At 58.6% G+C, this 26285-nt stretch overlaps 1 protein-coding gene across 2 annotated transcripts; it reads right to left on the bottom strand.

Moving 5' to 3' along the window:
• Positions 1-1129: 1129 nt before the first annotated feature.
• Positions 1130-18088, bottom strand: STMN4 (stathmin 4). 2 transcript variants are annotated; one of them, XM_067531320.1, is made up of 6 exons: positions 18008-18088; positions 10313-10384; positions 9400-9495; positions 5724-5932; positions 4529-4720; positions 1130-1736 (listed from the first exon to the last, which is right to left on the bottom strand). In XM_067531320.1, the coding sequence occupies exons 2-6, from the start codon at positions 10323-10325 to the stop codon at positions 1677-1679; spliced, it is 570 nt and encodes a 189-aa protein (XP_067387421.1). In that variant the 5' UTR covers positions 10326-10384; positions 18008-18088; the 3' UTR covers positions 1130-1676. The 2 variants fall into 2 exon arrangements, with proteins under 2 accessions (XP_067387421.1, XP_067387422.1); XM_067531321.1 differs by having other exon boundaries at positions 5724-5929.
• Positions 18089-26285: the final 8197 nt, after the last annotated feature.

Here is a 26285-nt window from a genome sequence, read left to right as displayed (position 1 = left end):
CCCCCAGAGCCAGACCTGGGGCGTAACTTGTCTCTGAAGAGCTGGGCCCTGCTTAACCGCGCTCATGCGATCTGCCTCAGAGATGCCGTGTTAGCACGGCCCCCTCGCTTAAGCCGTGCCCCGAAAGCCTTATCCGGAGGTAGCGGCGCCGGAGACCGCGCTTGTTCAAGAGCTGGGAATGGAGGCGGGGGCGTAGGGCCCGGTCTGGCTGGAGGCTCTGCCTGCAGGCCGGCTAGCGTAGCCAGGCGCCAGCTCGCTGCCCTCGCTTAGCGCCGGCTGGGCCTCCCCTCAGCCTTGCTGCAGCTCATCCTCTCTGAGGCCTCCCGCACCTGGGGCTATGGAGGCCAGCCCGGGCTGGTCGCTCGGTGCAACCTGGAGGTGGCCACCGTCCACTCGCCTCCTAATGAACGGGCCCGGGAGACCCCGTAACGAGGAGACACCAGCCCACGCCACGGCCCCCTGGGGAAGAAACCCTTCGGAAATATCCAGCTGCAGTTTTTCCTCGCTTCCCTTTGGGATGCTGCTCCTTGGCCAGCTGGCATTAGAGACAGTTCCCCTCTCCCTGGACACAGCGAGCGGGCAGCTAGTTATCACCTTTGATTGAACACCCCCCGTCTTCCCTGGCTCTAGAACGGGGGCTCCCTCGGTCCCTCCGCTTCTCCACTCCTTGCATCACCGTTCCTGTTGCCCTGCACTGGATTCTCTCTCGCTCGTGGCGGAGCCGACCGGCTAGCAATCCCAGCCGCCGGGGCCTTCTGCCCACCCGCCTCGCTCCAAAGTGCAGAAAGAGTCCCTGCTGCTCCATACCTAGCAAAAGGGGTCTCTTGCTGGAAGCTACGGCCCAGGCTCCATCTGGCAAACACTTACTCTTAGGGGGATCACGGGGTTTTTGGCCTTCCCTGGATGCAGCCAAACAAGCGTCTCTTACAACCGGATAACACCCTCGTAGGAAGCGGGCAGAGCGGGCAGGCAAGCTATTAATGAACGGCCGACGATATCAAATTGCTGGCAAAGCATTATTTCCAAAATACTGCATGAGCACCCGGGAAAAACAAAGCCAAGCAGGGCCAGGCCCCCCCCCCCCCCGCCCTGACCGGCCTGCAGTTAGCGAGAGAGACAGAAGCATAAGAACGAGACAGCGAGAGGAGATGTTCCGTTTGTATTGATGACCAAAGTTCATGGCAAACACAGAACAGGCGACACGCACCCCGAGAGATGACTTTCCTGCCCACAGCTACAGAGAGACGCAGCGCGGCCCTGTCTGCTTGGCACATATCCCCAAATTAAAGTCACACACGATACGCACACACCCCCCGCCCGCCCCGTCATGTCACCTCCCCTAACCGCCAGCGTCACCGACCCTCGGTTGTTGTTTTTTTTTGGACTCTCTCCTGGACACAAAGGATGAAGTAAAAATGAAACCATGGAGAGGATTGTAGACTTCCCACGGGGGGCGGAAGGAGGTGTCTACTCCCCAGGCCGGCTTCTCTCCGACAAACACGCCCCTGCCCTACCTCTCTCTTCCCCAGTCCCCCCTCCCTCCCGCAAAACAAATAGGATGGCTTCACTGGTCAATTCTTTACATTCACAAACAAAGCAAGCAGAGGAACGTCCCGGTCGCCGGCCGCAAAGCTTCACCGGAGCTGTCAGTCCGAGCCGCCACCGTCCTGCCCTCTCTATCTGGAGGCTTCTTCCTTTAGCTCCTTGTTTTTCCGCACCTCTTCCGCATGTTTGTCCTGCGGGGAGGTGGAAAGGGAACCGGTTAGTGTGCTGTGCGCCAGGACTCAGTGACTGGCAGCGAAGGAGGGGGCCAGGGGATGGGGGGGAACGTCTGATTTAGAGGCAAGGACAGAGCGGGGTGACCCAGATTCCTCCCTGCTGTAACATCACTAACGCCACCGCCGTCCGACCAGCTAAGGATGTGCCTAGACACAGACCTAGAAAGGCAGCACCGATCAGACAAGAGACAGGGACTGCCGTGAGTTTACTGTATGTCTACTCTGCCAGACAAAGCCTGTGGCTGGCCCGGGCCGGCTGATTTCGGTGCGTGAGGCTGGTTAATGGCAGTGTAGACTGCCGGGCTTGGCCTGAAGCCCGGATCCAGCGAGGTGGGAGGGTCCCAAAGCGCTCAGCTGGAACGTCTACACTGCGATTCAACAGCCCTGCAGCCCAGGTCAGCTGGCCCGGGCCGGCTGCAGGTTTCTAACTGCAGGGCAGACAGACTCTTCGATTGTCACGCTCTTGGTTGCTGATACCAGGGGAAGGCTGGAGAAGGTGTCTGCAGGAGGACAGTGAGGCTGTGCTGGCGTTGGGCTGGATTTACTGCCAGGAGATCTAAGCAGTCTGCTGATGTTCAGTGGGGGTAAATGTAGCCCCCGGGGGAGGGTGTGTTCCAGGGCCTCCGCCCTGGCTTGTACCCGGTGCCGTCCTCTGTGAGGGTGCCCGGAGGGGTCTGTAACCCCAGAGGCAGGGGAACTGCATAGAGGGCACCCCAAGAAGCTGGGTCCAGGAGACAGGAGATGAAACTGAGTAAAAGAAAACTTAGAAGGAACCATTTCCTGGGCTGGGGAATCCCCTAGGGAAAGGCTGGGCCCCTCTTTGCTCCTCGCAAACTAGCCTGGACTAATAAACAGGCAAGATTATAAAGATGGGCCCGTGGTGAGGATGCTAGTTTGAGGCTTGGGAGACTGGGTTCAAATCCCTGCTTTGCTCCAGACGCCCTGGCTGACCGTGGGTAAGCCACTCTGTGCCTCAGTTTCCCCAGCTGGACAATGAGGCTAACAGCACTGCCCTGCCTCCCACAGAGAAATACCGTAAGGATGGTGAGGTGCTCCGGGCCGTCGAACTGAGACACAGACCAGCCTGGGTTGGCTGCTGGGGGAAGGCCAAGACGGCGATTGAGTGGACGTGCCTTGGCGTAAAACGGAAAAGGGGGCCAGCGGCTGCCCTTGGGAACTAGCCGACAAACCCGGCTGCTTGTCCCGTCGGCCCGGCCCGGCCTCTGTCTCCAGTCCAGAGCCGCCTGGCTCTCCCCGAGGGGCACCCTGCTCTGCCTCGCTTTTTCGAGACCCGACAGAGAAGCGCTGGGGAGAGGGATGGAATCAGGCATTTGGAGAGCCCCGGGCCCCGTCACAGCGGTTTCTGGAGACACCTTCCCGGGCAGGCAAAGGTAAGGAAAGGAGAGAGGCAGCGGGGTTACCATGACCCCCACCTTCCCACGGGGAAAGGGACAATTGCTTAGCACCAGTCCAAGCCTGATTAACAGGCAGGCAGTCGATCATCCCTGAACAAAGGCAGCTGCTCCCCCCAGCCGCAGTCTGTGGAGGTGCTGATTAGGCCCAGTGAGTTACATGGTGCAGCCCGCCTGGTCCCTTGAAATGAATAAATCTGCCCAGATTAAAGACAGTTCAGAGGGAACCAGCCCCAGGGGGACCCAGGCGCGTAGGAGACGGCCTGGCGAGGGAGGGGGGCAAAGCCCTGGGCTGGGTCTCAGGAGCCCCGGGTTAGTTCCCAGACTTTGCCTCGGGCGAATCACTCTGGGCCAGCTTTGCAAAGGGGTTTTAGGTGCAAAGCAACACTCGGCCCCCATGCGACCTGCTGCCCAGCAGGATTTTCTGCCCTGGTTTCGGTGGCTCCCTGCAGGGTCTGTGCGGATCGTTAAGCACCGAAAAAAGGGATTTTCAGAAGCCGGCCAGCTGAGCAGGCAGCCAGCTGGGCCAGCCAGGAGTGAAATGCTGAGGAAAGGGGCGGGAAAGGAGACGGGCGAGGTGCTACGTGGCTGATCTGGGGCGCCTGGCGGATGGGCCGGAGGTAAGCCGTCTCTGGGTGGGATCTGCAGCCGTGAACTCTCTCCAGGAGCCGGGCACCTAAGCCAGGTCAGCGGCTTAGATAGCCCAGGCCCTCGCAGCCGAAAATCCACCCCGCCTCCGCCTGTCTCCCGCTCACATGCGACATGTCGCCATTTCCTTGTGCCTCTGGCTGTGCTCCACGCGGGAGCCGGGCCGTCCCCCGCTCTCCCCCCCACCTAGATCTCCGGCCCTCCTGCTGGGGGGTCAAAGCTGGTCCAGAGGATCGGGTGCCGCTGGTGAGCCAGGTGGTCCCTGGCCTCGTCTGGGAATCCTGCTCCAGGTCTCAGGGGGTGCCAGGGCTCACCAGGCTTTGAAAAACGCCACCAGGCAGGAACTCCGGCCCCTGGGGGGCGAGGCGGGACCTGAGCTGCGGCTCTGACAAGGTCAGTGGCACCGCCACGGCGGGCTTCAGCACCGATCTGCCTGGTTCAGTACCTAAATCCCTTTCAAAATCTGGCCTGCCATCGCCCTCTGTGCCTCTGTCTTTACAGTCTGAATAGACAGGATGCTCTTCGGGGCAGGGGCTGGCTCTTATTCAGAGTTTGGGCAGCACAAACAGGCCCTTGATCCTGCCTCTGCCAGGGGATACAACAACAACAGAGACACCCAAGGGCACCTGCTGGATACAGTCATCACCTCTCACCCTACTAGCAGCACCAGGCCAGGTGCCCAGCGCTCACCTTCTCCTGCAGGCGTTCCAGCATGGCCGCCAAGTGGGCCTCCCGGTTCTCCTTATTGGACTCCATCTTCTGCGCCAGTTTCTCCTTGGCCATCTTGATGAAGTTGTTGTTCTCCTCGATGGCCTTCTGGATGACCTCCCGCTCGTGCTCCCGCTTCTCCGCCAGGTGCTTCAGGAGCTCCGCTTCCTGGTACTGCACCCACAAAGCAAACGGGACAAGCCGGCTGAGTCCTGGGCGAGAACCACGCAGCCGGCCGCTCCCGCTGGGGACAGCGAGAGGCCTGAGTCACGAGGGGAACCAGCTGGTCAGCGTGCGACCCCCTGCCCCGCTCCCTGCCTGAGCCACCGCCGAGGAGATTTAGGCCCAGATCCTCAAAGGTATTTAGGCACCTATCTCCCACCGATGTCAGAGGAAGTTAGGGTTCTAAATTCCTTCAAGGATCTTGGCCTTAATCCTTTAACTCAAGCCATAGAGACTCCGGCTCTTCACTCCGAAGGCTCAAACCCCAGCAGTGAGCAAGCGGCTGGTCGTGGCACCCGCCCGTGCTACGTGCTAATGTATTTTCCTGCCTCCAGCGGGTCTGTGCACACGTAGCCTCCCTGCCTGCCTGGCCCAAGGGATTTAGAGGCGGATGCTGTCGGGAAGGCAGCTCTGCACAGCCCCCAAATAACGGACCCATAGGACGTGGCTGAGACCTGGTAGCTGACCTGGCCCTGCCAGCGCTCCCAGCTTCAGCACATCCAGCTGGCTGTGAGGGTAACACAACTTTCCAAGTGTCCCGGGGCCTTCCCGGGTGGGGGGCAGATCCTCCCAAGCCTGGGTCTGGAACTCCAAGCCGGGACCCGAGTTACCTCCCCAAACGTCCAACTCTCCCGTGGTAACCCAGCCCAGCCGCTGCTTTTAAGGCCCTGTCTCGCTCCCAGGTTGGCTCGGTCTGAGCGATGGGGGGACCTTCCCCCCACCCCTGAGGCACCCTGGTGGCCCCGTGGGACTCAGTGAAGTCGCCCAGGGTTGCTGCGGACAGAGCGTGGCAGCGAGTTAAGGCAGGCCTGGGCACACCCCATCCGCCCGCTACGTTCAACTGCTTCCACAGGGACCTCCTCCGAAACCGCCCAGGAGCCCCTGCGCCCGTTCCCGCGCCCCGACGTACCCCGCTGCCCCGCCCCCCCTCCGCCGCGGGAGCCCCTCTGCCTACCTTCCGCCGCTCCTCCGCCGCCTCCAGCTTCTTCTGGATCTCCTCCAGGGAGGGGTCGCGGCGCCGGGGCAGGGAGGCGTTGAACTCGGGGATCCCGTCGAAGGACGGCGGCTTGAGGATGACCTCGAAGGACTGGCCCGAGGTGCGCTTGTTCAGCTCGATGACCTCCATGTCCGAGATGACGCACCAGGTCAGGTCGACGGTGTCTGCTGGGGGAGCGAGAGGCGTTCACACCTGCACACGCCCTCTTGGCCCCCTCCCACGCCACAGCCACACCCGCTGACACGCACACACACTTGCCCCCGCAGCCACTCACGCTCACACCTGCTCACACACTCACACTCAGTTCCCCACCATCCGCTCACACTCACGTCTGCTCACACCAGGTCCTCTGCCAGCCGCTCACACCAGTGCATGCACTCACACTCAGTTCCCCCCACGGCCATTCATACTCACACCTGCTCACACACACTCACACTCAGCCCCCCCGCCACTCACTCACACTCAGTCCCCCCCACAGCCATTCACACCTGCTCGCACACTTAGCCCTCACCAGCCGCACTCGCATCTGCTTGCACACTCACATACACTCGGTCTCCCAGCAACCACTCACACTCACGGCCTCTGTTCCACAGCACAGCGCTCACACTCACAGCAGTCACTCACTCACATATGCTCACACACCCAGAATCCATTCGCCCTCCACACCCATGTTCACACCCCCTCCAGATTCACTCCCCCCCCTCACTCCCCCTCCTCTTTCGCCTGCATTGACCCAGGCTTCGCCCAGCATTCACGCACATTCTCACACTCTCCCCCTTACACACTCGCCAGCGTTCACTCATCCATTTCCTCACCCCTTAGCTCCTCATTCTCACTCCCACGCACTCTCTTCTCCGTGTCCGTCGCCCGCCCTGAGTCCACACACACACACACACACACACGCCAGTCCCTTGCTCGAAGCACAGAACATGGCCCAGTGTAAGGCTCGGAGGAGGCGTAGGGCTCCCCATGGGCCGTGTGACCTCAGAGGGGGCTGGGCTGGAAGTACCAGGAGCATGCTTAGCTTGCAAAACTCACGGCCACAAGCCATTCCCCGGCTGAGAAATGGACACAAACAACAGCCTTTCATGAGCAACGAGCTGAGCAAAGAATGGACTTTTTTTTTTATGGCCTGGAGGCCGAACCCAAAAAAATCTGGAAAAAAAAATTGGTTTGGTTCAAAGTGAAACTGAATGATCCTGGCTGTTTTTGCGGGAATGAAGAGCCGGAAAAAAATCACTGAGTCACAGGAAATGTTAAGTTCAAGCCCAAAATGAAATGATTTTTCATTTTGTTTCAGGTGGATTTTTGGGGAGATTTTTTCATCTCTCTCTCTCTCTCTTTTTAAAAAAAATAGTTTCAATGTTTCAAAAAAGTTTTTTTGCTACATTTTTCCCCCATAGAAACGATTTGCTGAATCCAACCTGAATTCTCTAGTAAGTTTCGCTGACCTGAAAAATGTCCTTCTAGTGAATGTGCCGTGAATCACACACTGCCTAGGGGGATGATCCTATTCCAGGGGCTGATCGCCCTGGAGGATAACAGCCTACTGCTATTGGCCAAAAAATAAAATAAAATGCACCCAGCTCTGGGAGTTGTGGTGGATCACAACCTCCACATGAGTCAGCAATGCGATGCTGTTGCAAAAAAAGCAAATGCAATTTTCGGTTGCATTACCAGAGGCAGAGCGTGCGAGTCACAGAAGGTGATAGTGCTGTGTCCAGATTTGGTCACCAATGTATAGAAAGGATGCAGAGAAACTGGAAAGGGCCCAGAGGCGAGCGACAAAGATGATCAGAGGGAACGCAAGCTGCCTGAGCAAAGGCTGAAGGAACTGGGCGTGTCGAGTTTGGCAACGAGGCAACTGGAAGGGGAAACAATCGATTGCGGTCTTCAAGTACTTGAAAGGCTGCCGTAAAAACGATGGAGAAAAGTTGTTTTCTCTTGCTACAGAGGGCAGGACAAGAGGCAATGGATCCACACTACCGCCCAGCAGATTTAGATTAAATCTCAGGAAAAACTTCCTAACTGTGAGAACAGCAGGACACTGGAAGAGACGCTTCGGGAGGTTGTGGAAGCTCCTTCACTGGAGGTTTTCAAAAGGTGGCTGGACAGTCATCTGCCTTGGATGATTTGGACACAACAAATCCTGCATCTTGGCAGGGGTTAGACTAGATGACCCTTGCGGTCCCTATGATTCTATCGTTCAGATCTGTTTTGGGAACACAAAGGGAAACCACACACGCTACACAATGCAGCCAAGAGCCCAGTTGTCAGTGTGAGCCTGTCCATGCGGCAATCGGGCAAGCCAGGCTCTCTGTCCCGGGGGATCAGCGCGCTTTCAGAGTGACCTAACACTGCGTGCCAACACCAGAAGAGGAAGTCTCAGTGGCACGGCAGTTGGCATTGGGGATGGGGGAGTGATGCTCTTCTCCCACCAGTCCCTGCTGTCGGGCATGACAGGGGCTGCTTGTGCGAGTCACCTGGAATGATCCATCTAGTTGTGGCTTCCTAAAATAAATGTCTGGAAACCCCTGCCATCTGTGCTCGGCATTTCTTACTCCTCTGCCGGCGGGCGCTGGATCCATGGTTATCAGCATCATCTAGTATCAGCTGAGCGCCCGCAGGGTGCGCAGGGCAGGACAAAGCACCTAGGAAATCCTAGTTCCTGCCCCCAAGATTCCTACGATCCAAAAAAGCTGAAGGGAGACTCCGGGAAGATAGTTGCTGCCAGAGAGGACCAGACCTGGGCTACCTAGTTCGGTAGCGGGGCTTTGACAACGGCCGTGTTTCCTGCTTCAGAAAAGGCAAAATTCCTGTGTGCCTGGGGGAAGGAAAGGTGAATTTCTTCCTGACCCCATATGGGGCTCAGTCTGTGCCAGGAAGCATGAGGATGGATGACCCTGACCATTGTTATCCTCGCCAGATGCTGCTCTTAGTCATGTGCATGCCCAGTGGGTTTTCCTAAAACTGTGCTAAGCTAATAGCAATTAGCGACAGTGGGTTCTGCAGGCTAATTATATGAACGAGGCAATCATTAAGGAAATAAGAGCAGATGTGACTAATATCACTGAAGTGAGTAATGACTGACTAAGGAGGTGATGTCCCATTCCAGAAGCTGGTCTGCTTAGAGGATAACAGCCTCCTACTGCTACCAGCTAATGGAGTCTTTCCGTGAGCAGCCACAGCCTGTGCTTTTGGGGCGGAAGGCGTGGGCTTCAGTCACATCTGGTGAGCCGTGGTGCGGTTGCTTTTCAGATGAACTTAGTCCAGCTGATCTCCTGCCTCTGGTCTCGGTACTTGCACAGCTGACCTGACCCCACTCAAGGGATTTCCCACCCGTTCCCGTGAAAGTCCCACAAAACCTGCTCACGCCAAACTTTGGCATTTAATCCTCACCGCTGCCAGTAGGTGGCCCTCACCAGCTGCACTGACCCAGCCAGTTCTGGATCCCCTGGGATCTCCCGCTCCTGATGTTTGCTGTGTGGGATACCGGCCATGCAAGGTTCCAGGACAGGCGGTGACCCCAGGAGCCCCGCTGTTTTTCCCACCGCCAGCCCTTGTAATGCCAGAAGGAATTAATGTCCCTTGATCATCTGACGCCCCAGCAGCAGGAGTAAGCGTGGCAACCTACCTTCGTATGTATACGCTGGTTTGTGCAAGGGGTCCGCCAGGAAGCAGGAGCAGAACAGAGACACGAGGGGCAGCTCCTTCATCTTCTCTTTGTATGCTGCGAAAACACCGGGGGGAGAGTCAATCTCAGCCACTCAGCTGACAGCGAGAGGGTCCCACTGCCCCGGCCTCACCCAGCACGTGCTGGCAGAGCACCATTGATCTCATGCAGCCACACGGCGCCCTGATGACCGAGGAGCAGCGAAATGCAGCCACCTCTGGGGCGGAGCGGCTGCAGCTCCCCGATGCACAGCAGCACCGCAGGGCAGGGGGGAAGTTTGCTGGGAAGGATACCAGAGCAAAACCCCCCTTGTCCGGCTCCAGGGCACGAACCGGTCCATCGGTCCTGCCCTGGCGCTCGAAATGGAGTCTGCAAGGAAAGCAGGTATTCCACCCCTGCTGCGCTAAGCAGTACAAGTGGGGTGACAGGGACTGACACAGGTCACGTGCTGCTGAGTCTGGCAAGCTCTTTAGACCCACCACGCCTCCCTTTTCACACCCCTCGTCATGGATGTCGCCCCTTTTAGCCACCGACCTCAAAGGCAGGCCAACGTCGCTCTCCCAAGGGAAACTGAGGCACGGCCTGACTGGCTGGACCAGGGACAGAGTCCCAGGAAGCCAGTGCCCTACTCACTAGGCCTCCCTGCCCCTGAGCTGTTGCTAGGGACGAGGGACTGCTGGGGTGGGGCGAGGGTGCAGCCTGGCTTCATTCCCCCCCTGCCCCGCCCGCGGCTGATGGCGATGAAGGCCGTTGCCTGTCCCGCAGGGAAGGGGTCAGGGCTGCACGCCAGCTGCTTTCTCCCCTGCACGCTAGCAGGTGGAGAGAGCGCGGCGGGCTGCCGGGGTGGGGGGGGGGTCTCACGGCGCGTCCGTACCGGCCAGAGTCATGGTGCTCGGGTTTCTTCTGCAGGCTGGGAATCAAGCGTGGCAAGAAGCTTTCTCGGGGCCTGGGGAAGCAAAGAGACGAGCTGGTTAGCGCCCAGCAGGGCCCCTGTTAGCCCCCCGGGGAGGTGCCCGGACAGGCAGGGTGCCCCCCTCCATGGCTGGTCCTGTCCCACACGGAGCCGGGACGTCCCATGGAGCTCCTGCTGCCTCCTGCAAACATTCAGGTGGGGAACACGGCCCTGTCCCCCCGCAGACACGCGTACGCCTGCAAGCTGGCCACGAGCGCCCTCATCCACACAAACCCCACGCCTGGCCACTCGTCGGCACACCACAGCCAGACAGCCGCGGACACACAATCACACCTGTCTGTCCGAAACACACACACACACACCCCCCGCGGCCAGCTCCGCCAGTGCCCCTTGCTCCTGCGTGCAGCTCGCCAGGCTGGCCCAGTCCCCACCCAGCCCCGCACAGATCTCCTTTTGCTGCTGCAGCGACCTCTGGCCCTGCCCCGGTCCCACGGGCAGAGCTGCGTGTGGGGGGTCCCGGCGCTGACACAACAGGGGCAGGTGTGAGGGGATCAGCAGAGCTGGCGGAGGAAGGGGGGAGGAGGAGGGCAGGCAATCATGGCAATGCGAAGCGTTCTTTCGAAAAACAACGCAGAGAAAAAAAAGAGCCCCCAGGGCGCCCCTGCGAGACGACAGGCGACGGGGCCCACTCTGTCTAGACGGGCACGGCCGCGGCCAGCCCCCCGCAGGCTCAGCCTTCGGGTCGTATGGCCCGGCTTCACGCACTCCCTGCTGGACAAGTTAATACGGGGGGGGGGGCCCTTTCGCCTTCTCCTAGACGGTGCTAGTTCCCGCAGGTTGCCCCTGCTTGGGGTTTGTCTTAAGGGCCCTTGGCATGGCTGAGGAGACGTGGTGGGATTTCCCGCCAGTGGCTCTTTCTACATGCCTCGCCCCGGAGTTCTTTCTAGCAACTCTTTTCATGTCCAAAGCAAACGCAGCCACACCTTTCTCCACCCCGCGCATCAAGATAGTCAGGGGCAGCGGCAACCCTACAATAACAAACCGGCCGGGGGGGGGCTCAGCGCTCCCGACCCTCCCCGCGAGAATAAAGCCACGTGTTCAACTCAGGAGGTGAGCCAACGAGCATGAGCAGCGTGTGGACACCCAGCGCTCGCGAGCAGCCCTATGATGCTGGCGGCCCAGTGCTTCCATGTGTCCCTACCGCAGTAAATCAGCGGGTGCGAGCCGAGGGGCAGCCTGCAATGACAAACCAGCGCGTGGAAGCCAACAACCCTACCATAACAACACGACGTGTGTGTGTCGTGCAGCCCTACGACAACAAACCAGGGCGCAAAACCGCAGCGGGCGGACCGAGCGTTCCTGACGGGAAAACCCGTCTGGGGGTCGACTGTCAACGAAACATAATTGAGGCAAGGGAGTTTCTGCCGCTCTGAAAGACGCAGCAGCTCGCAGCCCTTTGTGCAATCTCTGGTGAGTGTCTGGCTTGCTATGGCTGACCCAGGGGATGTCAGCTCTGGCTGAGGCAGCCCAGGGCATAAATTAGCCTGAGAGCCAGAGGGAACCACAGGGACGGTCTGTGCCCGGCAGCCTCAATCAAAAACCCTCATTATAATCAGTACAGCCCCTTCCAGGGTCTCCCTCTCCAGCTGGGGAATTCCGGGCCAACTTAGGTCGGGTCTGCACAGACTTCCCCCAGGACAGTCCTCCTGGCTTGGCCCTGGTGTTTCGGGGTCTCCCACACCTCGGGCTGATAAAGCGGCCAAGTGTAGGGTGGAGAAAGGGTCTGCTTGCTAAGGCGCATGGCCAGGGAAGGGCCTTTAGGGGCAGGGTGCGCCCCACGCCGGGCTGGCAGACCTCGGCCGTCTTCCTTCAGCCGCCGGGGCGCTGGAGTCAGGCGCGCGGGGCCTGCCAAGGGCAGCCGCCTGGGAGGCCTCAGTTCAGGAACCGAAATGCCATTGGATGCCAAAGCCCAGCCAAACCGCAGGACCACAGCCCCACCCCACCCCCACAGCCAGAGCCCAGGGGTCAGGGCACCTGCTGTCTCCCCCAGGGGTAGGCGTTTGCAAAGCGCAGCTCCATCAGGCGTTGCTCAGGTGTGACCCCCTGAGACGGCGCCGCGCTGCACCTGCAGGCTCTGGTGTGAATCCACAGCCGCTTACCCCGTCTCCCCCCCGTGCTTGTCCAGCCCGGCCCGAGGTGCCAACACACCGGGCGCCGGCTTGCTGGGAGAGACACGCCAAGGCGCTGGCGTTGCTGCAGGAATCGCTGGGTGGGGGAGAGCAGCGCGTAATGGCCCCGCCTGGCTGTGGAGGCTCAGCTCAGGGCTGCACCCCCTGCCTTTGACGCTGCTGCCGCCGTGGGCACGTTACCGTGCCTCAGTTTCCCCATCTGTGACATGGAAGCGACGGTTACCTGCTCAGGGGGGACGCATGAAGGGTAAGAGAAAACTGAAGCCCGTCAATCACCAGCATCTTCGGGCTGGGGCTAGCTGTTTGTAGAGCCTCCAGCGTACGGGGGCCCAGACGTGCCAAGACCTCGAGGCGCTCCCCAAATCTGAAGGCTAGTAAGCGTGGATAGCGGGACAGCACCTTTTGTGCCAAGTTCCCAAAGCCCAAAGCAGGGTCAAGCCCCTCAGCATCATTGCTACAGATGGGGGAAACTGAGGCACGGAGCTGTTCAGAAACTGGTGTGAGCTCACACAAAAAGGCCGTGGGAGAGGCAGGGCTAGAATCCAGCTCTCCTGTGTGCCAGGCAGCCACCCTTCACCTCGCTAGGGCCAGGGCTGGGCCAAGCCTTTCATAACAAGGACTGACTCCACCCTTAGCGGGTGAATCAAATCCAGGGTTTGGGCCAGGGATCAGTGAAAGATCCAGCAAACTCCGCGCGCATTCCCAGCGAGTCTGGCTTGCCAGCGGGCTGCCGAAATTCAACGGCGGGCGTGAAACATCTTTCCAAGAGCTGTCCAGCCAGGGACCGGCAACCAGCAGGGGATGCCAGGCACAGACTGGGTTGCTGTGAGCTGACCAGCTGAACTGCGTGCACCCACATCCCCAGAGTGTGGCAGTTACCAGCTTGGGAGAGAAGTACAAGTCCTACCGCAGCACTGCAGATGGGCGCGCGGTAAGGGTCGGTCCTGGTGCCGAGTGTCCTGGATCCAGTCCCAACGCCACGCTGGGGGCGCGCTGTAACTGACGACCGTTGTGGGCGTGGGGGTACAGCAAGGAAAATCCAGTGCAGTGGGCCAGACCAGGGGGCAAGGTAAGGTGCCGGAGAGCGGGGTTGGTTTATTGATGGCAGAAGGGGTGTCTGGGGGGGGGGTGCGGGTGCAGGAGAGACGGGGGCTGCAGACACCTGTTGGCGTTGCTCCGGGGTTTTAGCAGTTAAAGCAGTGTCCTCGGCGGCTCCCTTGTCTTGGCATGCAAACTGCAATAGCTAAAGATCCCTGAGCTGTGACTGAACCAGGGACTGGACTGGCCTAGGGACCCCGGCTGGAAGTGGTTCCCCCGGGTAGCTCCTGGCATTTAGAACCGGCTCTAAGAACCTGCAGGTCCTGGGTCAACGTTGTGCCATGTAAACAAACCCCCCGGCAGAAGGAAAGAGGAACTCGAACAATAGGCACCATCCGGTGCCAGGCCCGGGCAGCCGGCTGCGATCCAGCGAGCTGACAATGGCTGGATTGTTTCCTCCAGCTGGGAGAATGGGCTGGCTTTGGAGCCGGGGTGGAAAATCGATCACAGTGGCTGCGCGGCTCACCCGGCCCCACCTGATCCCACATGCAGCTACCAGGCGGGTCCATAAGAAGGGCCCAGGCAGGTGCGAATTTCCCCTTTAATCCCGAGGCACGGCACGGCGGTGACAGGCCCGGAGTGAGATGCTCTGAACCGGGCTTTGCTGGGATCATGAGAGACCCCGGCATGCTGGGATTTGCCCTTGGGTAGAACCCGCCCACCAGCTGTTCTCTGGGGAAGCAGCGGAACCAGAGCGGATCCACCCCAGCACATTTCCCGGAGCCACCCAGCCGCCTTGCTACGGAGCCTGGGTTGAGGAAAGGGTCCGGAGCAGATGCAGCTGGGAAGCTTCAAGGGGCTGGTGTGTGGCGGAGGGAGGGCTCAGAGGAAGGGGTTTCCTCTCTCTCGCTAAGGCTCCTGGTGGGCTGCACGTCCCGGTCGCTAAGGGCCCAGCACATTGGCGGCGCGAGAGGAATGGGAAATGAGAATAACCTGCCAGCCACATGGGGCCGGCTTCCAGCCAGAGCCCATGAGAGCCCCGAGATAAAGGATGAACGAGGGCCTCTGCCTGCGTCCTGGACCATAACCTGGCCATGGCCGCCCCCAGCTTTGCTGCTGCGCCTCCATCCTCGCCTGCAGCACCCCCTGCTGCCCCAATCCCCTCAGCCCCACTGAGTCGCCTCGATCCTGCCCCACAGATGAGCCCCTCAACCCTCCATGTCGCTCAGATCCCCATCCCTTTGTGTCAGTCTCAGAGGAAGCCCAGGGGCCCAGAGCCACGGCGACCTATTCACAGCCCAGCAGGAGGAGAGTTGGCTAAACTGCTCTTTGCCCCTCCAGGTTTGGAGATCACAGAGGGCCCTGGGGCCACCGGACCCGTCTCCCCTCTAGCTGCCCTTCGGAAGCCACAAGTGCTTTAAAGCCCAATGGCTTGTCCTAGGCTACAATGGCCGGTGAGGCCGCAGGGCAATGCCTGACTCCTCTGTGCTCCTCTGGAGGGAAGCTCCCTGCCCTCTGCAGGCACCTGGACTCTCTCCACGGAAACCCCTCTTTAAAACTCGGCCATCTCCTGGCCAGCCCCAGCCACGCAGCCAGGGCTCGTCAAAGAGCAGGGATGTCCCCAGGGAGGTCACGCTAACCACGACAGGCCGGGCCGCGTGGCCAAGGGGCTAACGGTGGGGAGAGGCTCACGCTGGGGTCTGAGCACCAAACGTGTGTCACCGCAGGACTGAACCCAGCTGTGATTGGGACAGGCAGGCTAGACAAACCTAGACTAGCTGAACAGGGCAGGAGTCATCAACCCTTCAGTCCCCCTCGCTCCCGGCGCCAGGCTAAGCCAGGTGCTGTGGCAGCGCAGATCACAGTTACCAGACCCACTGCTCCCCTGAGCCAGGCTGCTGCTGTCTGAGCCAGGGGGAATTTCCCCCACGGCAGCAGCGGGGCACAGGCTGATCCCAGGTGGGGCTGTCGCCACGAGGGGCCGCCCCAGTTACCAGCGCGGGAGGGGCTCTGACAGTCCGTGCAGCACAGTGATGGTCCTGCCATGCAGGCCTGGCCCAGCCACCTTCATTGTGACCCCTCAGCTCAGACTCAAACGCACGTTCTCAGCGGCTAATGAATAAGGGCGCGGCCGGGGCTGCGGGCCAGCCCTTCTGACAGCCTGAGTGAAGTGAACGCTTAAAACCATCTTGGTGGGAATCCTCCCCGGCCCCAGCGGGTGTTTGTCCATCTCCCAGCACACAGATCTCCATCCACACTGTGCATCTTTGCTCAAGAGAGGCGAAGGACTGGGATAGCAGGGGGGGCTGCAGGGCAGGATTGAGGGGCTTGGACAGGGCCGTGTGGGGAGCCCAGGACAGGGATAGCAGGGGGATGCCAGGGAAGGACTGTGGCAAATCAGCAGAGTTGTGTGTGAGGGTAACGCGAACGACGCATGTCCACGCCATGCACAGCTGTAGTTGGCGCTACCCAGACAGGCACTTTCAACAGCCACCAAAATCCACCCACGAGAAGACACCGGCACCACGGCTGGAAACAGCCCGAGGGCCAGGCGGGCGGCAGGGCAGGGAGCCCATGGGGACTGCGGAAGCAGGCGCTGGAGGTTAAAACAAGCCCACTGACGACGGACACTGAGTTTTGCCGTGCGCGCTGCTGTTTGCTAGACAGAGGCAGCAGCCGCCCTGGGTAATGCTGGCTGAGCTCGGCTGGGCTTGAGCAATGAGGCGCCCGTGCTCCTGGAAGGGCTGGCACGACCGGCCCGCACAGCCCTCTCCGGGTGTGGGGGGAACCTCCACCCTCCCCAGGGCTGGCTCAGCTCTTAAAAGCTCCATGCCTTTCTCTGCCCTCCAGCTGATGCCCAGTTCTCCTCTCTCCCAGCTGCCCCTCCCTCCCCTGTGAAATAAATATTTGAAGGCCCCGCCAGGGAAAGACGCTTCCTGCCTCCATGAGTAAAGCAGACTGCCCCACCCTGCCAGCATCGTCTCAGCCCTGACTGCTGCCTCGCCTCTCGCTGCTTTGGGGTCTGCTCTTCCCTCCACTAAGTCAGGGGAAGCCTCTTTGGACTGCTCCATGCCCGGGACGTCCCACCTGGGAACCCCCCTTCCAGCCCACTGCAGACCCATCTCACCCCACCCCAGCTGGCTCTCCGGTGTGGCCACCCCCAAAGGCGACATCCTCAGAGCATGTTCAGGAAGCCGGGAGTGACCCTAACTGACCCCGCTCGGGGCTACGGGGGTTTCCCACCCAAAGGCTGGCTGGGTTGTGTGGACAGGGAGACCGAGATTTGCAACCCTCCTGTCTGCCAGATGGGAAGCAGCATTGGAGAGACCCACCTGTGCGCTGGGTACAGCCCGCAAGCCTTGAACTCAGCTGGCCCCAGCCTGATCCCACTTACACCGACTTTACCCCCATCTGACTTTACCCCCATGTCAATTCACTTCAGTGGGGCTAGTCCTGATTTACACCAGCGTGAGATCAGAGTCAGGCCCAATGCATCTATTGTGTGGCTGAGAAGGAAAGACATAGATAGACAGATAGATAGACAGATAGATAGATGAGAGGTGTGTATGGGGATAAATAGATAGATAGATGAGCTAAAACCCCCATGCAATCCAGGTTCTGGCTAGAGAGACGAGGATGAAGGAAAACACCAAACACACAGGATCCAGCCCAGAGTAAAGACTGGCACCGCTTTTGAAAGCAACAACCAAGCATTTAGATCTGGACTCACCACACTGTCTCCCTGCCCTGGGGGATTGGCTCAGCCCAGCAGGGCAGAGGCAGGCCTGCTGCGAGCACAGATGCGCTCTGGGATGATGATGAGGAGGAGGAGGTAGGAGCTGTTTGGGTGAAGCTGGGCGTCTCTCCCTTGGAGCCGTCCAGTGGCTACTGGAGCCTGTACCACACCAAGCAGCAAAGCAAGGATGAGAGCGAGCCAGCACGTGGGAGTCAGACAGGACAGACAGACAAAGAGGGAGCCTGCAGCTGGTCCAGCCAGCTGGGCGCACCCGACAACCGACCAGGGAGCCGCTCTGCATGGGGGGACAGTGCCGCTGGGACTTTTAGGAGGCACGGAATCGAAAGACGGCAAACGGGGCCAATCAGTTTTGTAAGCCCTCCTCACGCCGCTTCCTCCCCCTGAGATCACCCCGCGAAACTCCCCGGCACCCGGCACAACCCATCGGGGATCCCAGAGTCCTAGGGTGACTGGATGTCCCAATTTTATAGGCCCAGTCCCGATATTCGGGGCTTTGTCTTATATAGGCGCCTATGACCCCTCTCCCCCTGGCCTGCTTTCTCACACTTGCTGTCTGGTCACCCTACGGAGTTCAAACCCCCGGAGCGACAGACACCCCCCAGGCTGGCTTCCCTCCCTGAGCTCCTCACTGCTTCTCTGCTGGGGAACAAGCCCCCTGCCTTTGCTACTTACCCCCGACACCCGGTACCTGGCTGTCGCTCCCTCGGCTACTTAATGCTGCTAAGGGTTTCTGCCAGCATCAGCCCTGCTTGCCAGACTCTCACCATGACATCACCTCCGAGCCAGCCGATTGGCCGAGCCCAGGGCCTCTGCTGATTGGGCAGCCCCTAGCCAGGGAAGCAGGGATTGCCGGAGTAACTCCTTGCAGGCCGGGTACCAAAGGATGATGTCACACAAAGAAGCTATTTTCAGCTCCGGCTGTGGGGTGAGTGCGGGTGGGGGACAGCACAGCTGGCCGGAGAGATCCGGGGTGGCTTTGGAGTACCCGGCCCTGCCCCTGTTAATGGACATTATAGGGATGCCCAAATGCACCAGCTAGGATCACATCCCCATAGTGCTAGGTGCTGTACTCACACCCACAGGGGGACATGGTCCCAATGTCCCTCTGCAAAGGGCACTGGGGGGACCAGAGCTGCCATTAAACAGAGAAAGAGAGCGAAAGGATGAAAAAATCAGTCACTTCTCACTCAATCTGTCAGGAACCCAATGGCAGGGTCAGATTCTCGGCTGGTTTAATTTCCTTGGCTTCAGGCGCATGAGGCTGCCAGGGAACCCGGCCCGTACAAGATGGACAAGACTATTTAGTCCAGGCTAGTTTTAAAACTCCGAAGTAATGAGGCTTCCCTGCTACTCCACAGCCCCTACCACATCTCACCAGGTATTTCCCCTGCTGCTCACAGTACATCTTCCTTTTCTTAATTTCACCTAGTTAAACCCTTCACGCTCCATCCTAAATCATTATTATTTGCATTCCTATAGCACTAGGAGCCTGCCCCATTGTGCTAGGTGCTGTACAAAACAGGACAAAAGACGGTTTATAATCTGAGTATATAATATAGTATAAGTATAGAGTATAAGAGTTTATAATCGCAGTATAAGGCAAGAGACAACAGATGGATGGAGACGGGTAGGTGGGGAGGACAGGGAAACTATGAGACGATATTGGTTGGCGTGGTAGGCAGGAGTATCACTGCACCAGCAGTCTAGCTGTTCTCAGTTTTTCCCCCACAGGCATTGCAGCAAAGGAGCGTTTTGAGGGCGGATAATGAGTTCGTTTTGCAGACATTTATGGGGATCTCCTCCCAAGAGGAGGGACCGCACATATTTAGAATCCCTTTAGATTCCTTCACAGTCCCGCCAACGCAGAGACACGAGGTGCAGCTTTTCAAGCGCTCAGCCTCCACAGGGACGGCCAGATATTCAAAGGTGCTTAGCACCCAACATGCCGACCGCCTTTGAAACTCTGGCCCTTGGTCATTTGCTTAGCGGTGGCCTGCCTGTTTAGTTCTTCTAGTCTTTCTGCGTCCGTGAGACCTTCCTCCTCCCAGCTCACAAAGCTGGGTGTGAAACTTCATCATCCTTTTTGACCCATCCCAGCACTGAAACATACAGGGACAGACTGCACATAAAGTTTTTACCAGGCCAAGCCAATGCAGACTAAATGAGGCCAGAGCTCCCAAACAGCCCTGGCCCTGTTGAGCTGGCACCTATTCCCCTATGGCCAGGCCAAATAGCTCTAAATCCTGGAATTTATTTTAAAGAAACCTCAGAAATTCCACTAAAAGCCACATTAAAGGACTCTCCAGGTCGCAGAGTTAAGTACACCAAAGTCAGATGCTGCTGGTTTTCTTACAGTACTATGTAATGTTTGCGTGGCTGCCTATTATTAATATTACAGTAGCACCTGGAGGCCATAACAGAGATTGGGACCCCACCGTGCACGGAGCTGTGCAAACACATAGTGAGAGATAACCCCAGGTCTGACGAGTTTACAGTCTAAATAGACAGGAGAGAAAGTAAGGATCATTACTCCCATTTTACAGCTGGGGAACTAAAGGAGAGAAAGACAACGTGAGCTGCTCGAGGTCATGCAGGGGGTCTGGAGCAGATCTGGGATTTGACCTAAGATCTCCTGAGTCCCAACCCAGTGCACTAACCAGAGGCAGATCCTTCTCCTAAACCCAAATTCACCCACTCCTAATTGCAATCCATTCAGTCAGCCATGCCTAGCAATGATCCACAGCCCTATGTCTCCAGGAGATTGTGTATGTACATGCACTGCTGTCCTCTATTGCACAGAGCGCATCAGACCAGATTAACTCTCTTGTTTTCCTCGGAATAGCAGAGGAGCTGCTTCTTTCCCTCCTCAAGGGCCACATTTCTGGAGCTCAAGGTTATGAGCTCCATTTCCAACTGCCATAGATAACTGGTTGGCTAACGATGGTGATGCCTCTGTATATATCCCTGGTTCGTCACGAATGGATCCGCAAAGCAGTGGGTTCTAGAGGAACTTGAGTAACGGCAGGAAAATGCCAAACAAGCCGTCTAAGAAAGATAAAACCTACAACCCCTGGGATGAAATGTAGTAAAAACCATTCCTGTCAGCTCCGGATTTCTGTTTGGATATTCAGAGGACCAGAAAATTAAAGTGTGTGATTTAAATCTGCAGTTAATTGACTCCATAGTTAATCCATGGACCACAAATCTTTAATTACAGGGAACAAACTCTTCCACTCAAGGGAGAAGGGTGAATCACGCAGGTGGAACCGAGACTGGATTTATTATAGCCTGATCAGCCATCCGTGTGACTTGGGTTTGAGGGCAACAGCCTTGAGCTTAGTTCTCATCAGGGGAAATACCAGACAGTTTGGCAAAGCGATCAGTTCCCTGCCCAGGTCTAGAGCAGCAAAAAGAGTTTCAAAGTAGGAGCAGGATGCATCAGCAGAGCTAAGCAGTGAGGGGCAGAGCAAAGGAGAGTCCCACATCAGCACTGAGAGCTGTGCGGCCACATCCATCGCCATCCAGGTGCGTTGGTTGGACTGGACTAGCAGGGGCATGGCAGGCTGTGTAGGATGTGTGATGCCTTGACATAGAGCTGTGTTGGCGATGCCTGCTTTCACCATGTGGACTTTGGTCAATATCATCCATCCCTCATTTCCATGAGCAGCGCCATGGCTTGTGGAGTTCTGATGTAGAAAATGTGTTCGCAGTAAGTCAGAGGGGGACAAGCCTCTCCGGTCCCTGGGCCCTGTGAGAACAAAGCAAGCACAAGAGTGGGGGGTCCCCAGAAGGGCAGCATCTTTCTTTGGCCCCTGCCTCCTCTGTGCTGATCAAGCTACCCACATTTCTCTTGCACCCAGTGCTGTGCGATCCAGGTGTCACAAGAGCTGCACGTGTTTGCTGCATTGAGTAAAGAGCACCCCCCACCCCCGATCCCGCCCGCTCGCATGCTCAAACACACCCTGAAAACTCAGGCCCGCTCCTGGGCGTACACACAGCCATGCATGCATACTCATAGACACACAGTTGTTGCAACCGATCCTTAGTTTGCATGCTGCTGTTGTGTCTCAGGCTGGCTTTTCATGGGTGTCTGGAAAGCAGAACCAAAGGCAGAGGCATCACTATCGGTGTGTGTGTGTGAACACCTATGCACTGCCCATAGGGTGACCAGATGTCCCCATTTTATAGGGACAGTCCCGATATTCGGGGCTTTTTTTTATATAGGCGCCTACTATCCCTCGCCCCAACCCAATTTTTCACACTTGCTATCAGGTCACCCTATCTGCACAGGACTCCTCACCCCGTTCATTGGGGAGGGCTGGGTATGGAGCACGATTAGCAAAGCAGCAGTGTTGCAATAACGCGGTTCCACTCCTGACAGCCTCCTGCTTGGGTTGCCCTGAGATCGGCTTCTCCGGGCCTCAGCATCCTTACCCCATAGCACCGGATACTAGATGAGACACCAGAGCAGAGAACGATCCTGATTGGCCCCAGGGGAATGGACAGGATGACCTATGAGATCCGCTCCATCTTTATCTTCTGTGAAGTCAAACCTTCCCCCAACACACACACACACACACACACACACACAGAGTGTAACTGCAGCCATCAATCCGTTCGTACATTTTTACATTACTGAGGGGGCGGAGGGATGGGAGGGGGGTCATTGAGTTGCTCCAGATGCAGTGGATCCAATGCCTTGTTAAATGCCTTTGTCCGGGGAGTCGGGGTGCCCCTGGAAACTCCCCCATTAGGTCAGAGCCACCAGGCAGTAACTGGACCAGCGACAAGCAGAAGGGGAGATCCCTGGCCCGTATCATCACATGATGGCTTTGCCCAGAGGGGCGAGGTGGGAGCGGGGGTGGCGCTCAGAGCCTGGCAGACTTGCCCCCTGGGTTAGAGTTTTGACCCCGCCGCTCGCGCCGTCCGCCACCAAGAGGATCGGAGAAGGGCTGTGTAGAAAAATGGAGGCCAAACCCGTCCTCCAACGCCCCCGCCTTGATGGCAGTTTCACAGAGGCAGAAGACCCAAGAGAGATCAGGCCCGTCTCTAAAAGAGACCCCGGCCCAGCGTGGCCGGTGATTGCTGGACAAGAACAGATTCCCTGTGTGGCCGCGTGCGAGTCAGTCCATCTCTCCCCGCCTCCGTTCCCCATCTGTAAAGTCAGGTAAGAATCCTGGGCCTCTTTTGTCTATTTAAATGGGAAGCTCTTCAGGGCAGAGACCGTGTCTTGTCTGTGCGGCTGCCTGAAGAGCAGGGGAACCAGAGGGAAGATTTGTGCATTCCTCTCCACCTTCGTGTTGCCCGAAACATCTTCCCACGCTTTCCTCGGCTTTCCTTTCCATCTGCAGCAGACACGCCGAGCCTGCGGCAACAGCTAGCCCGGCGGGAAATGCGCCGCAGACACACAGCACCGCGTGCGGAGCTCACATCAGCCTCGCGAGAGGTCACCGGAGCTAAGCACCGTTGTTATAGGAAGCCCACGAGGAACGTCAGAGGCCAGCAGAGAGACGGAGTCAGGAATAGCAGGGGGAGGCTGAGGACACACCTAATACACAACAACCAGCCAGATGGTTGAAATGCTACTGTCCCCGAACGCATGGGAAGAGCCAGTCACTCTGTCCACACTTCTAGTTTGAAAGGACAATCCCCTCTTGGCGCTGCTAAGACGTGGACGGTACCCTGCCGCCCCAGGAATTCATACTACTAGTTAACCGCACACCCTTCTGTCCACAGAGCACCCTGTCATCCTGTGAGCTTCCAGCGCTAGTGGGGTTGAAGAAGAGAGGACAGGCTGGAGTAACATGGACAGGCTGCCTCCAGGGGATTCCCGGTCAGCTCACACACTGGGAACCCATTCTCCTGGATTTTTCTGGCCTGTTAGGAAGTCTGAGGGACCAGAAATGATGAGAGAGTGTGCCCCTTCTCCTGACCCTTCCAGCCCAGCTGGAATCCACCATGTCCGGTGGGTCAGAGAGGGAGCCCAACCGCTCAAACGCTGAGCCTTCTAATGTGGGATTCCTGGCAGATTTCCTGGCAGGCGGAAGAGCCAAAGGGGACACGTTTCAAGGCTTCCGCTGAACCAAAGCTCCACTCCAGAACCCATGTCATCTCCTCTCCCACCTGCCCCGGTCCAGCAGGGTTGCACAGGCCTACGACTGCAGGAAGCCTCGTGCTGGGCTGGATCCTAGCAGGATCCCTGGGAGCGACAGCGGCGAGGGGACGACGCAGCGTAGGGGGAGGATGCCCTGACACAGTGACCCCCAAGCCAATGTCTCTGAGGAGGCAGGCAGGGGTGAGCCATGAGGGAACCTGCAGAGGCTGATGCTGGCCCCCATTGCTATGGCGACGGGATGTGAGTGATGAAAGGAGGCAGAGGGTGGGAGAAGAGGAGGGAGCAGCACTCATTGACACTGACCCTGGTACCCGAGCTGGGCTCTCTTGACCTAAAGGGGGAGGGGCAATAGATGTTTGACTTGCCTCATCCCAGCAAGGGTCATAGCAGCTGTAGAGGGATGGGAGGCTGGTCTCACCCCCTCTTGGAAAACAGCCCCCTCTTTCTAGCTAGGTTCCATGACCTGAGGACCTGAGCCTCTCCCAAATCCTGAGACAGGGAATGAGGATATCTGGGCAGCCTGCTGGGGGAGTGGTTTGCTCCCTCGATAAGTCTGGTGCATGCACGTGGGGTTGAAATGCTTGTTGGGGCGGGAAAGCTAGGCCGAAGAGATGAGTCTGACGTTTGGGTCCAGATGCGAGGAGGCCCATGCTCGCTCCTAGCTCATGTGGCGGTGAGTTCCACAGTCTAGATCCCTTCCCCCCAGGAACCTGTAATTCCTGCGCTCCTGGGCCTCCCCCTGCTGGTCGATAGGCTGCGGGTTCTGGTGGAACACAGCGGTGGTGGGAGTCACGAGAGAAGTGATCTCTTTGGTAGCAGTGTCCAGGACCCCCCTCTTGTGCTAGGTGCTGTACGTGCACCTAGTAACAGACAAGATAGACACAGGCTGAAGAAAGGAAGGCTTGTTATCCCCATTTTACCGGATACTGGGGCAGAGCGAGGAACTGACGGCAGATTTCCTGAGTCCCCATCCCGTGCCTCCACCTCCAGGCCATAATTCGAACGGCCTTGCCACGTTTGCGTACGATCACAGCTGGGCCAAGTCCGCGGCACCTATGCGAGGGATGCCACTACACAGGTGCAGCCGCGTCAGCTGTGCAGCCCGGACAGATGCTCTTTCCCATTGCTAGGTGCTGAACACCCAGCTCCATTTCCCGGGCTGGTTGCCACCATCCAGTTGCAGATAAGTTACCGCCAGAAAGCAACATTCTTCAAATGCAAACATCCGACAGAGCCTAGCAAACAAAGGCCAGGGGGGTTGTACGTGCTTACACTAGGACTGGCCTGAGCCAGGGGAGTCTTGTATTCTCAGAGGACTCTATGCTAGTCAGCACGGATGGAAAATGCCCACACAGAGCCAGGCACACGGGCGCCGTCCCACCCGGGGCCCGGCCAGCCTCTCCTTTCACGCCCAACTTTCCCAGCCCTGCTGCTGCAGCGGCACAGTGGGAAGGGGAGATATTCCTGTGGAGGCTTCGCTTCCTTGCAGACACAAATCCACAAGGGGTTAAATCCTGCCAGACTTTTCAAGAGCTCCTGGATAATTGGGGGTGGGGTGGGGAAAGGGAGCATCTGTCTCCTGACTGGATGGCAATGACATCATGCTGCCAACAGGAGCCAATGGGAAACCATCCTGCCTGTTTAAAGCATCCCAGCCTTATAAATCTCTAGGGCTGGGTGCTGCAGGGGGAGGAGGCTGAGCTGCCTTTAATTACAGCCTCCTTAGTGCCCCCGCCACGGGCCTAGGGGAGGACAGGATGGATGGGGAGTGATGTCTTTGTTCCAGATGGGGATGGTGCTGCCTCCCCCGCCCCCTCGCACCACCACAGGTGCTGGGGAATCACAGATTCAGCTCACGGCCAGGCCCCGTCACGTGCTCCCGCTGGGTGCTGGGGTGACCTCATTGCAAGTGGTGCGTGATGCGACTGGGAATGAGCCAGGCCCCGTCGGGCGGCCTGCGTGCTGTACGGGCCTCCCCGGGGCCAGCCACGCAGCCTCAGCCTGCCCCCGTCAGCTGGGCTGCCCCGTCTGGCTAAGGGGGGTGAGCCCCGAGACGCCCGGGCACCTGATGGGAGGGGTGAGCTGTGCCGGCGGGTGCAGCACAGCGGAGCAGGAGCGGAGATGAGAGAGTTAAAGTGCAAAGGGGTGTCCAGCAACCTTGGGCTTGAGAGAAGGAAGCAGGTGCCAGAACGTTCTCTTAGTCCAGCCATGCCAGGAGGGGAGAAGGGCGGGACGTGAACAGGGAGCCCCGACGGATCAGAGGTCCTTGTCTCTTGGCTTTGCTGCAGTTGGCACGCTTCCCCTCTCCTCCGCTGCTGAGAACCTGGGGCCTTCTGACGGGTCCAATGCAATCTGGTGCGTGGCTTCCCTCTGGCCCACGCGGCGTCAATAGCCGGGCGCTGGTCCAGCCGGCCGGGCGCTGAGGTGCCCACCTTCCAAGGAGCCAGTGACTGGCTGGCGAGATGCAAAGATGCCGCGGTTGGCCTGGGCCAAGGACAGGGGCTGGGACAGACAGGGACCATGCAATGCCAGGCAGGAGAGGAGGGAGGGAGGGAACACCACTGGAACACCCCCTCCAGCTGTGGGGCAGGGCCGAGCTCAGGCCCAATGAAAACGCAGCTCCAAAGGGCAGCAGGGAGTGACTGTCCCTTGCCCCCTGGGCCAGTGTCAATATCCTGAAATACAGTGCCACAGCGCGTGGCATCACAGCTCCCGCTCGGGGCTGAGCCCAGTACCTACAACAGCCTACTACTTATGCCCAGCTACCGGCATTGCTCCGGCAGCTCAGGCGGTAGAACTGCCAGCAGGTCTGGAGTTTGATCCCCCCCGAGGAGG

Source organism: Emydura macquarii, unplaced genomic scaffold, assembly GCF_026122565.2.
Source record: "Emydura macquarii macquarii isolate MOO-44397 ecotype Brisbane River unplaced genomic scaffold, CSIRO-AGI_Emac_v2 contig_3134, whole genome shotgun sequence".
In the NCBI taxonomy this organism is placed as follows: domain Eukaryota; kingdom Metazoa; phylum Chordata; order Testudines; family Chelidae; genus Emydura; species Emydura macquarii.
The sequence above is the reverse complement of the archived record's forward strand: the minus strand, read 5'-3'. Positions and strand labels throughout refer to the sequence as shown.

Bases quoted from the DNA above. Each gene is read 5' to 3' on its own strand.
- STMN4 (XM_067531320.1), bottom strand. The intron at 4,721-5,723 runs GTAGGCAGAGGG...TTGTGGGTGCAG, and splicing joins CGGCGGAGGAGCGGCGGAAG to TACCAGGAAGCGGAGCTCCT. The intron at 1,737-4,528 runs GTGAGCGCTGGG...ACCTCCCCGCAG, and splicing joins TGGAACGCCTGCAGGAGAAG to GACAAACATGCGGAAGAGGT.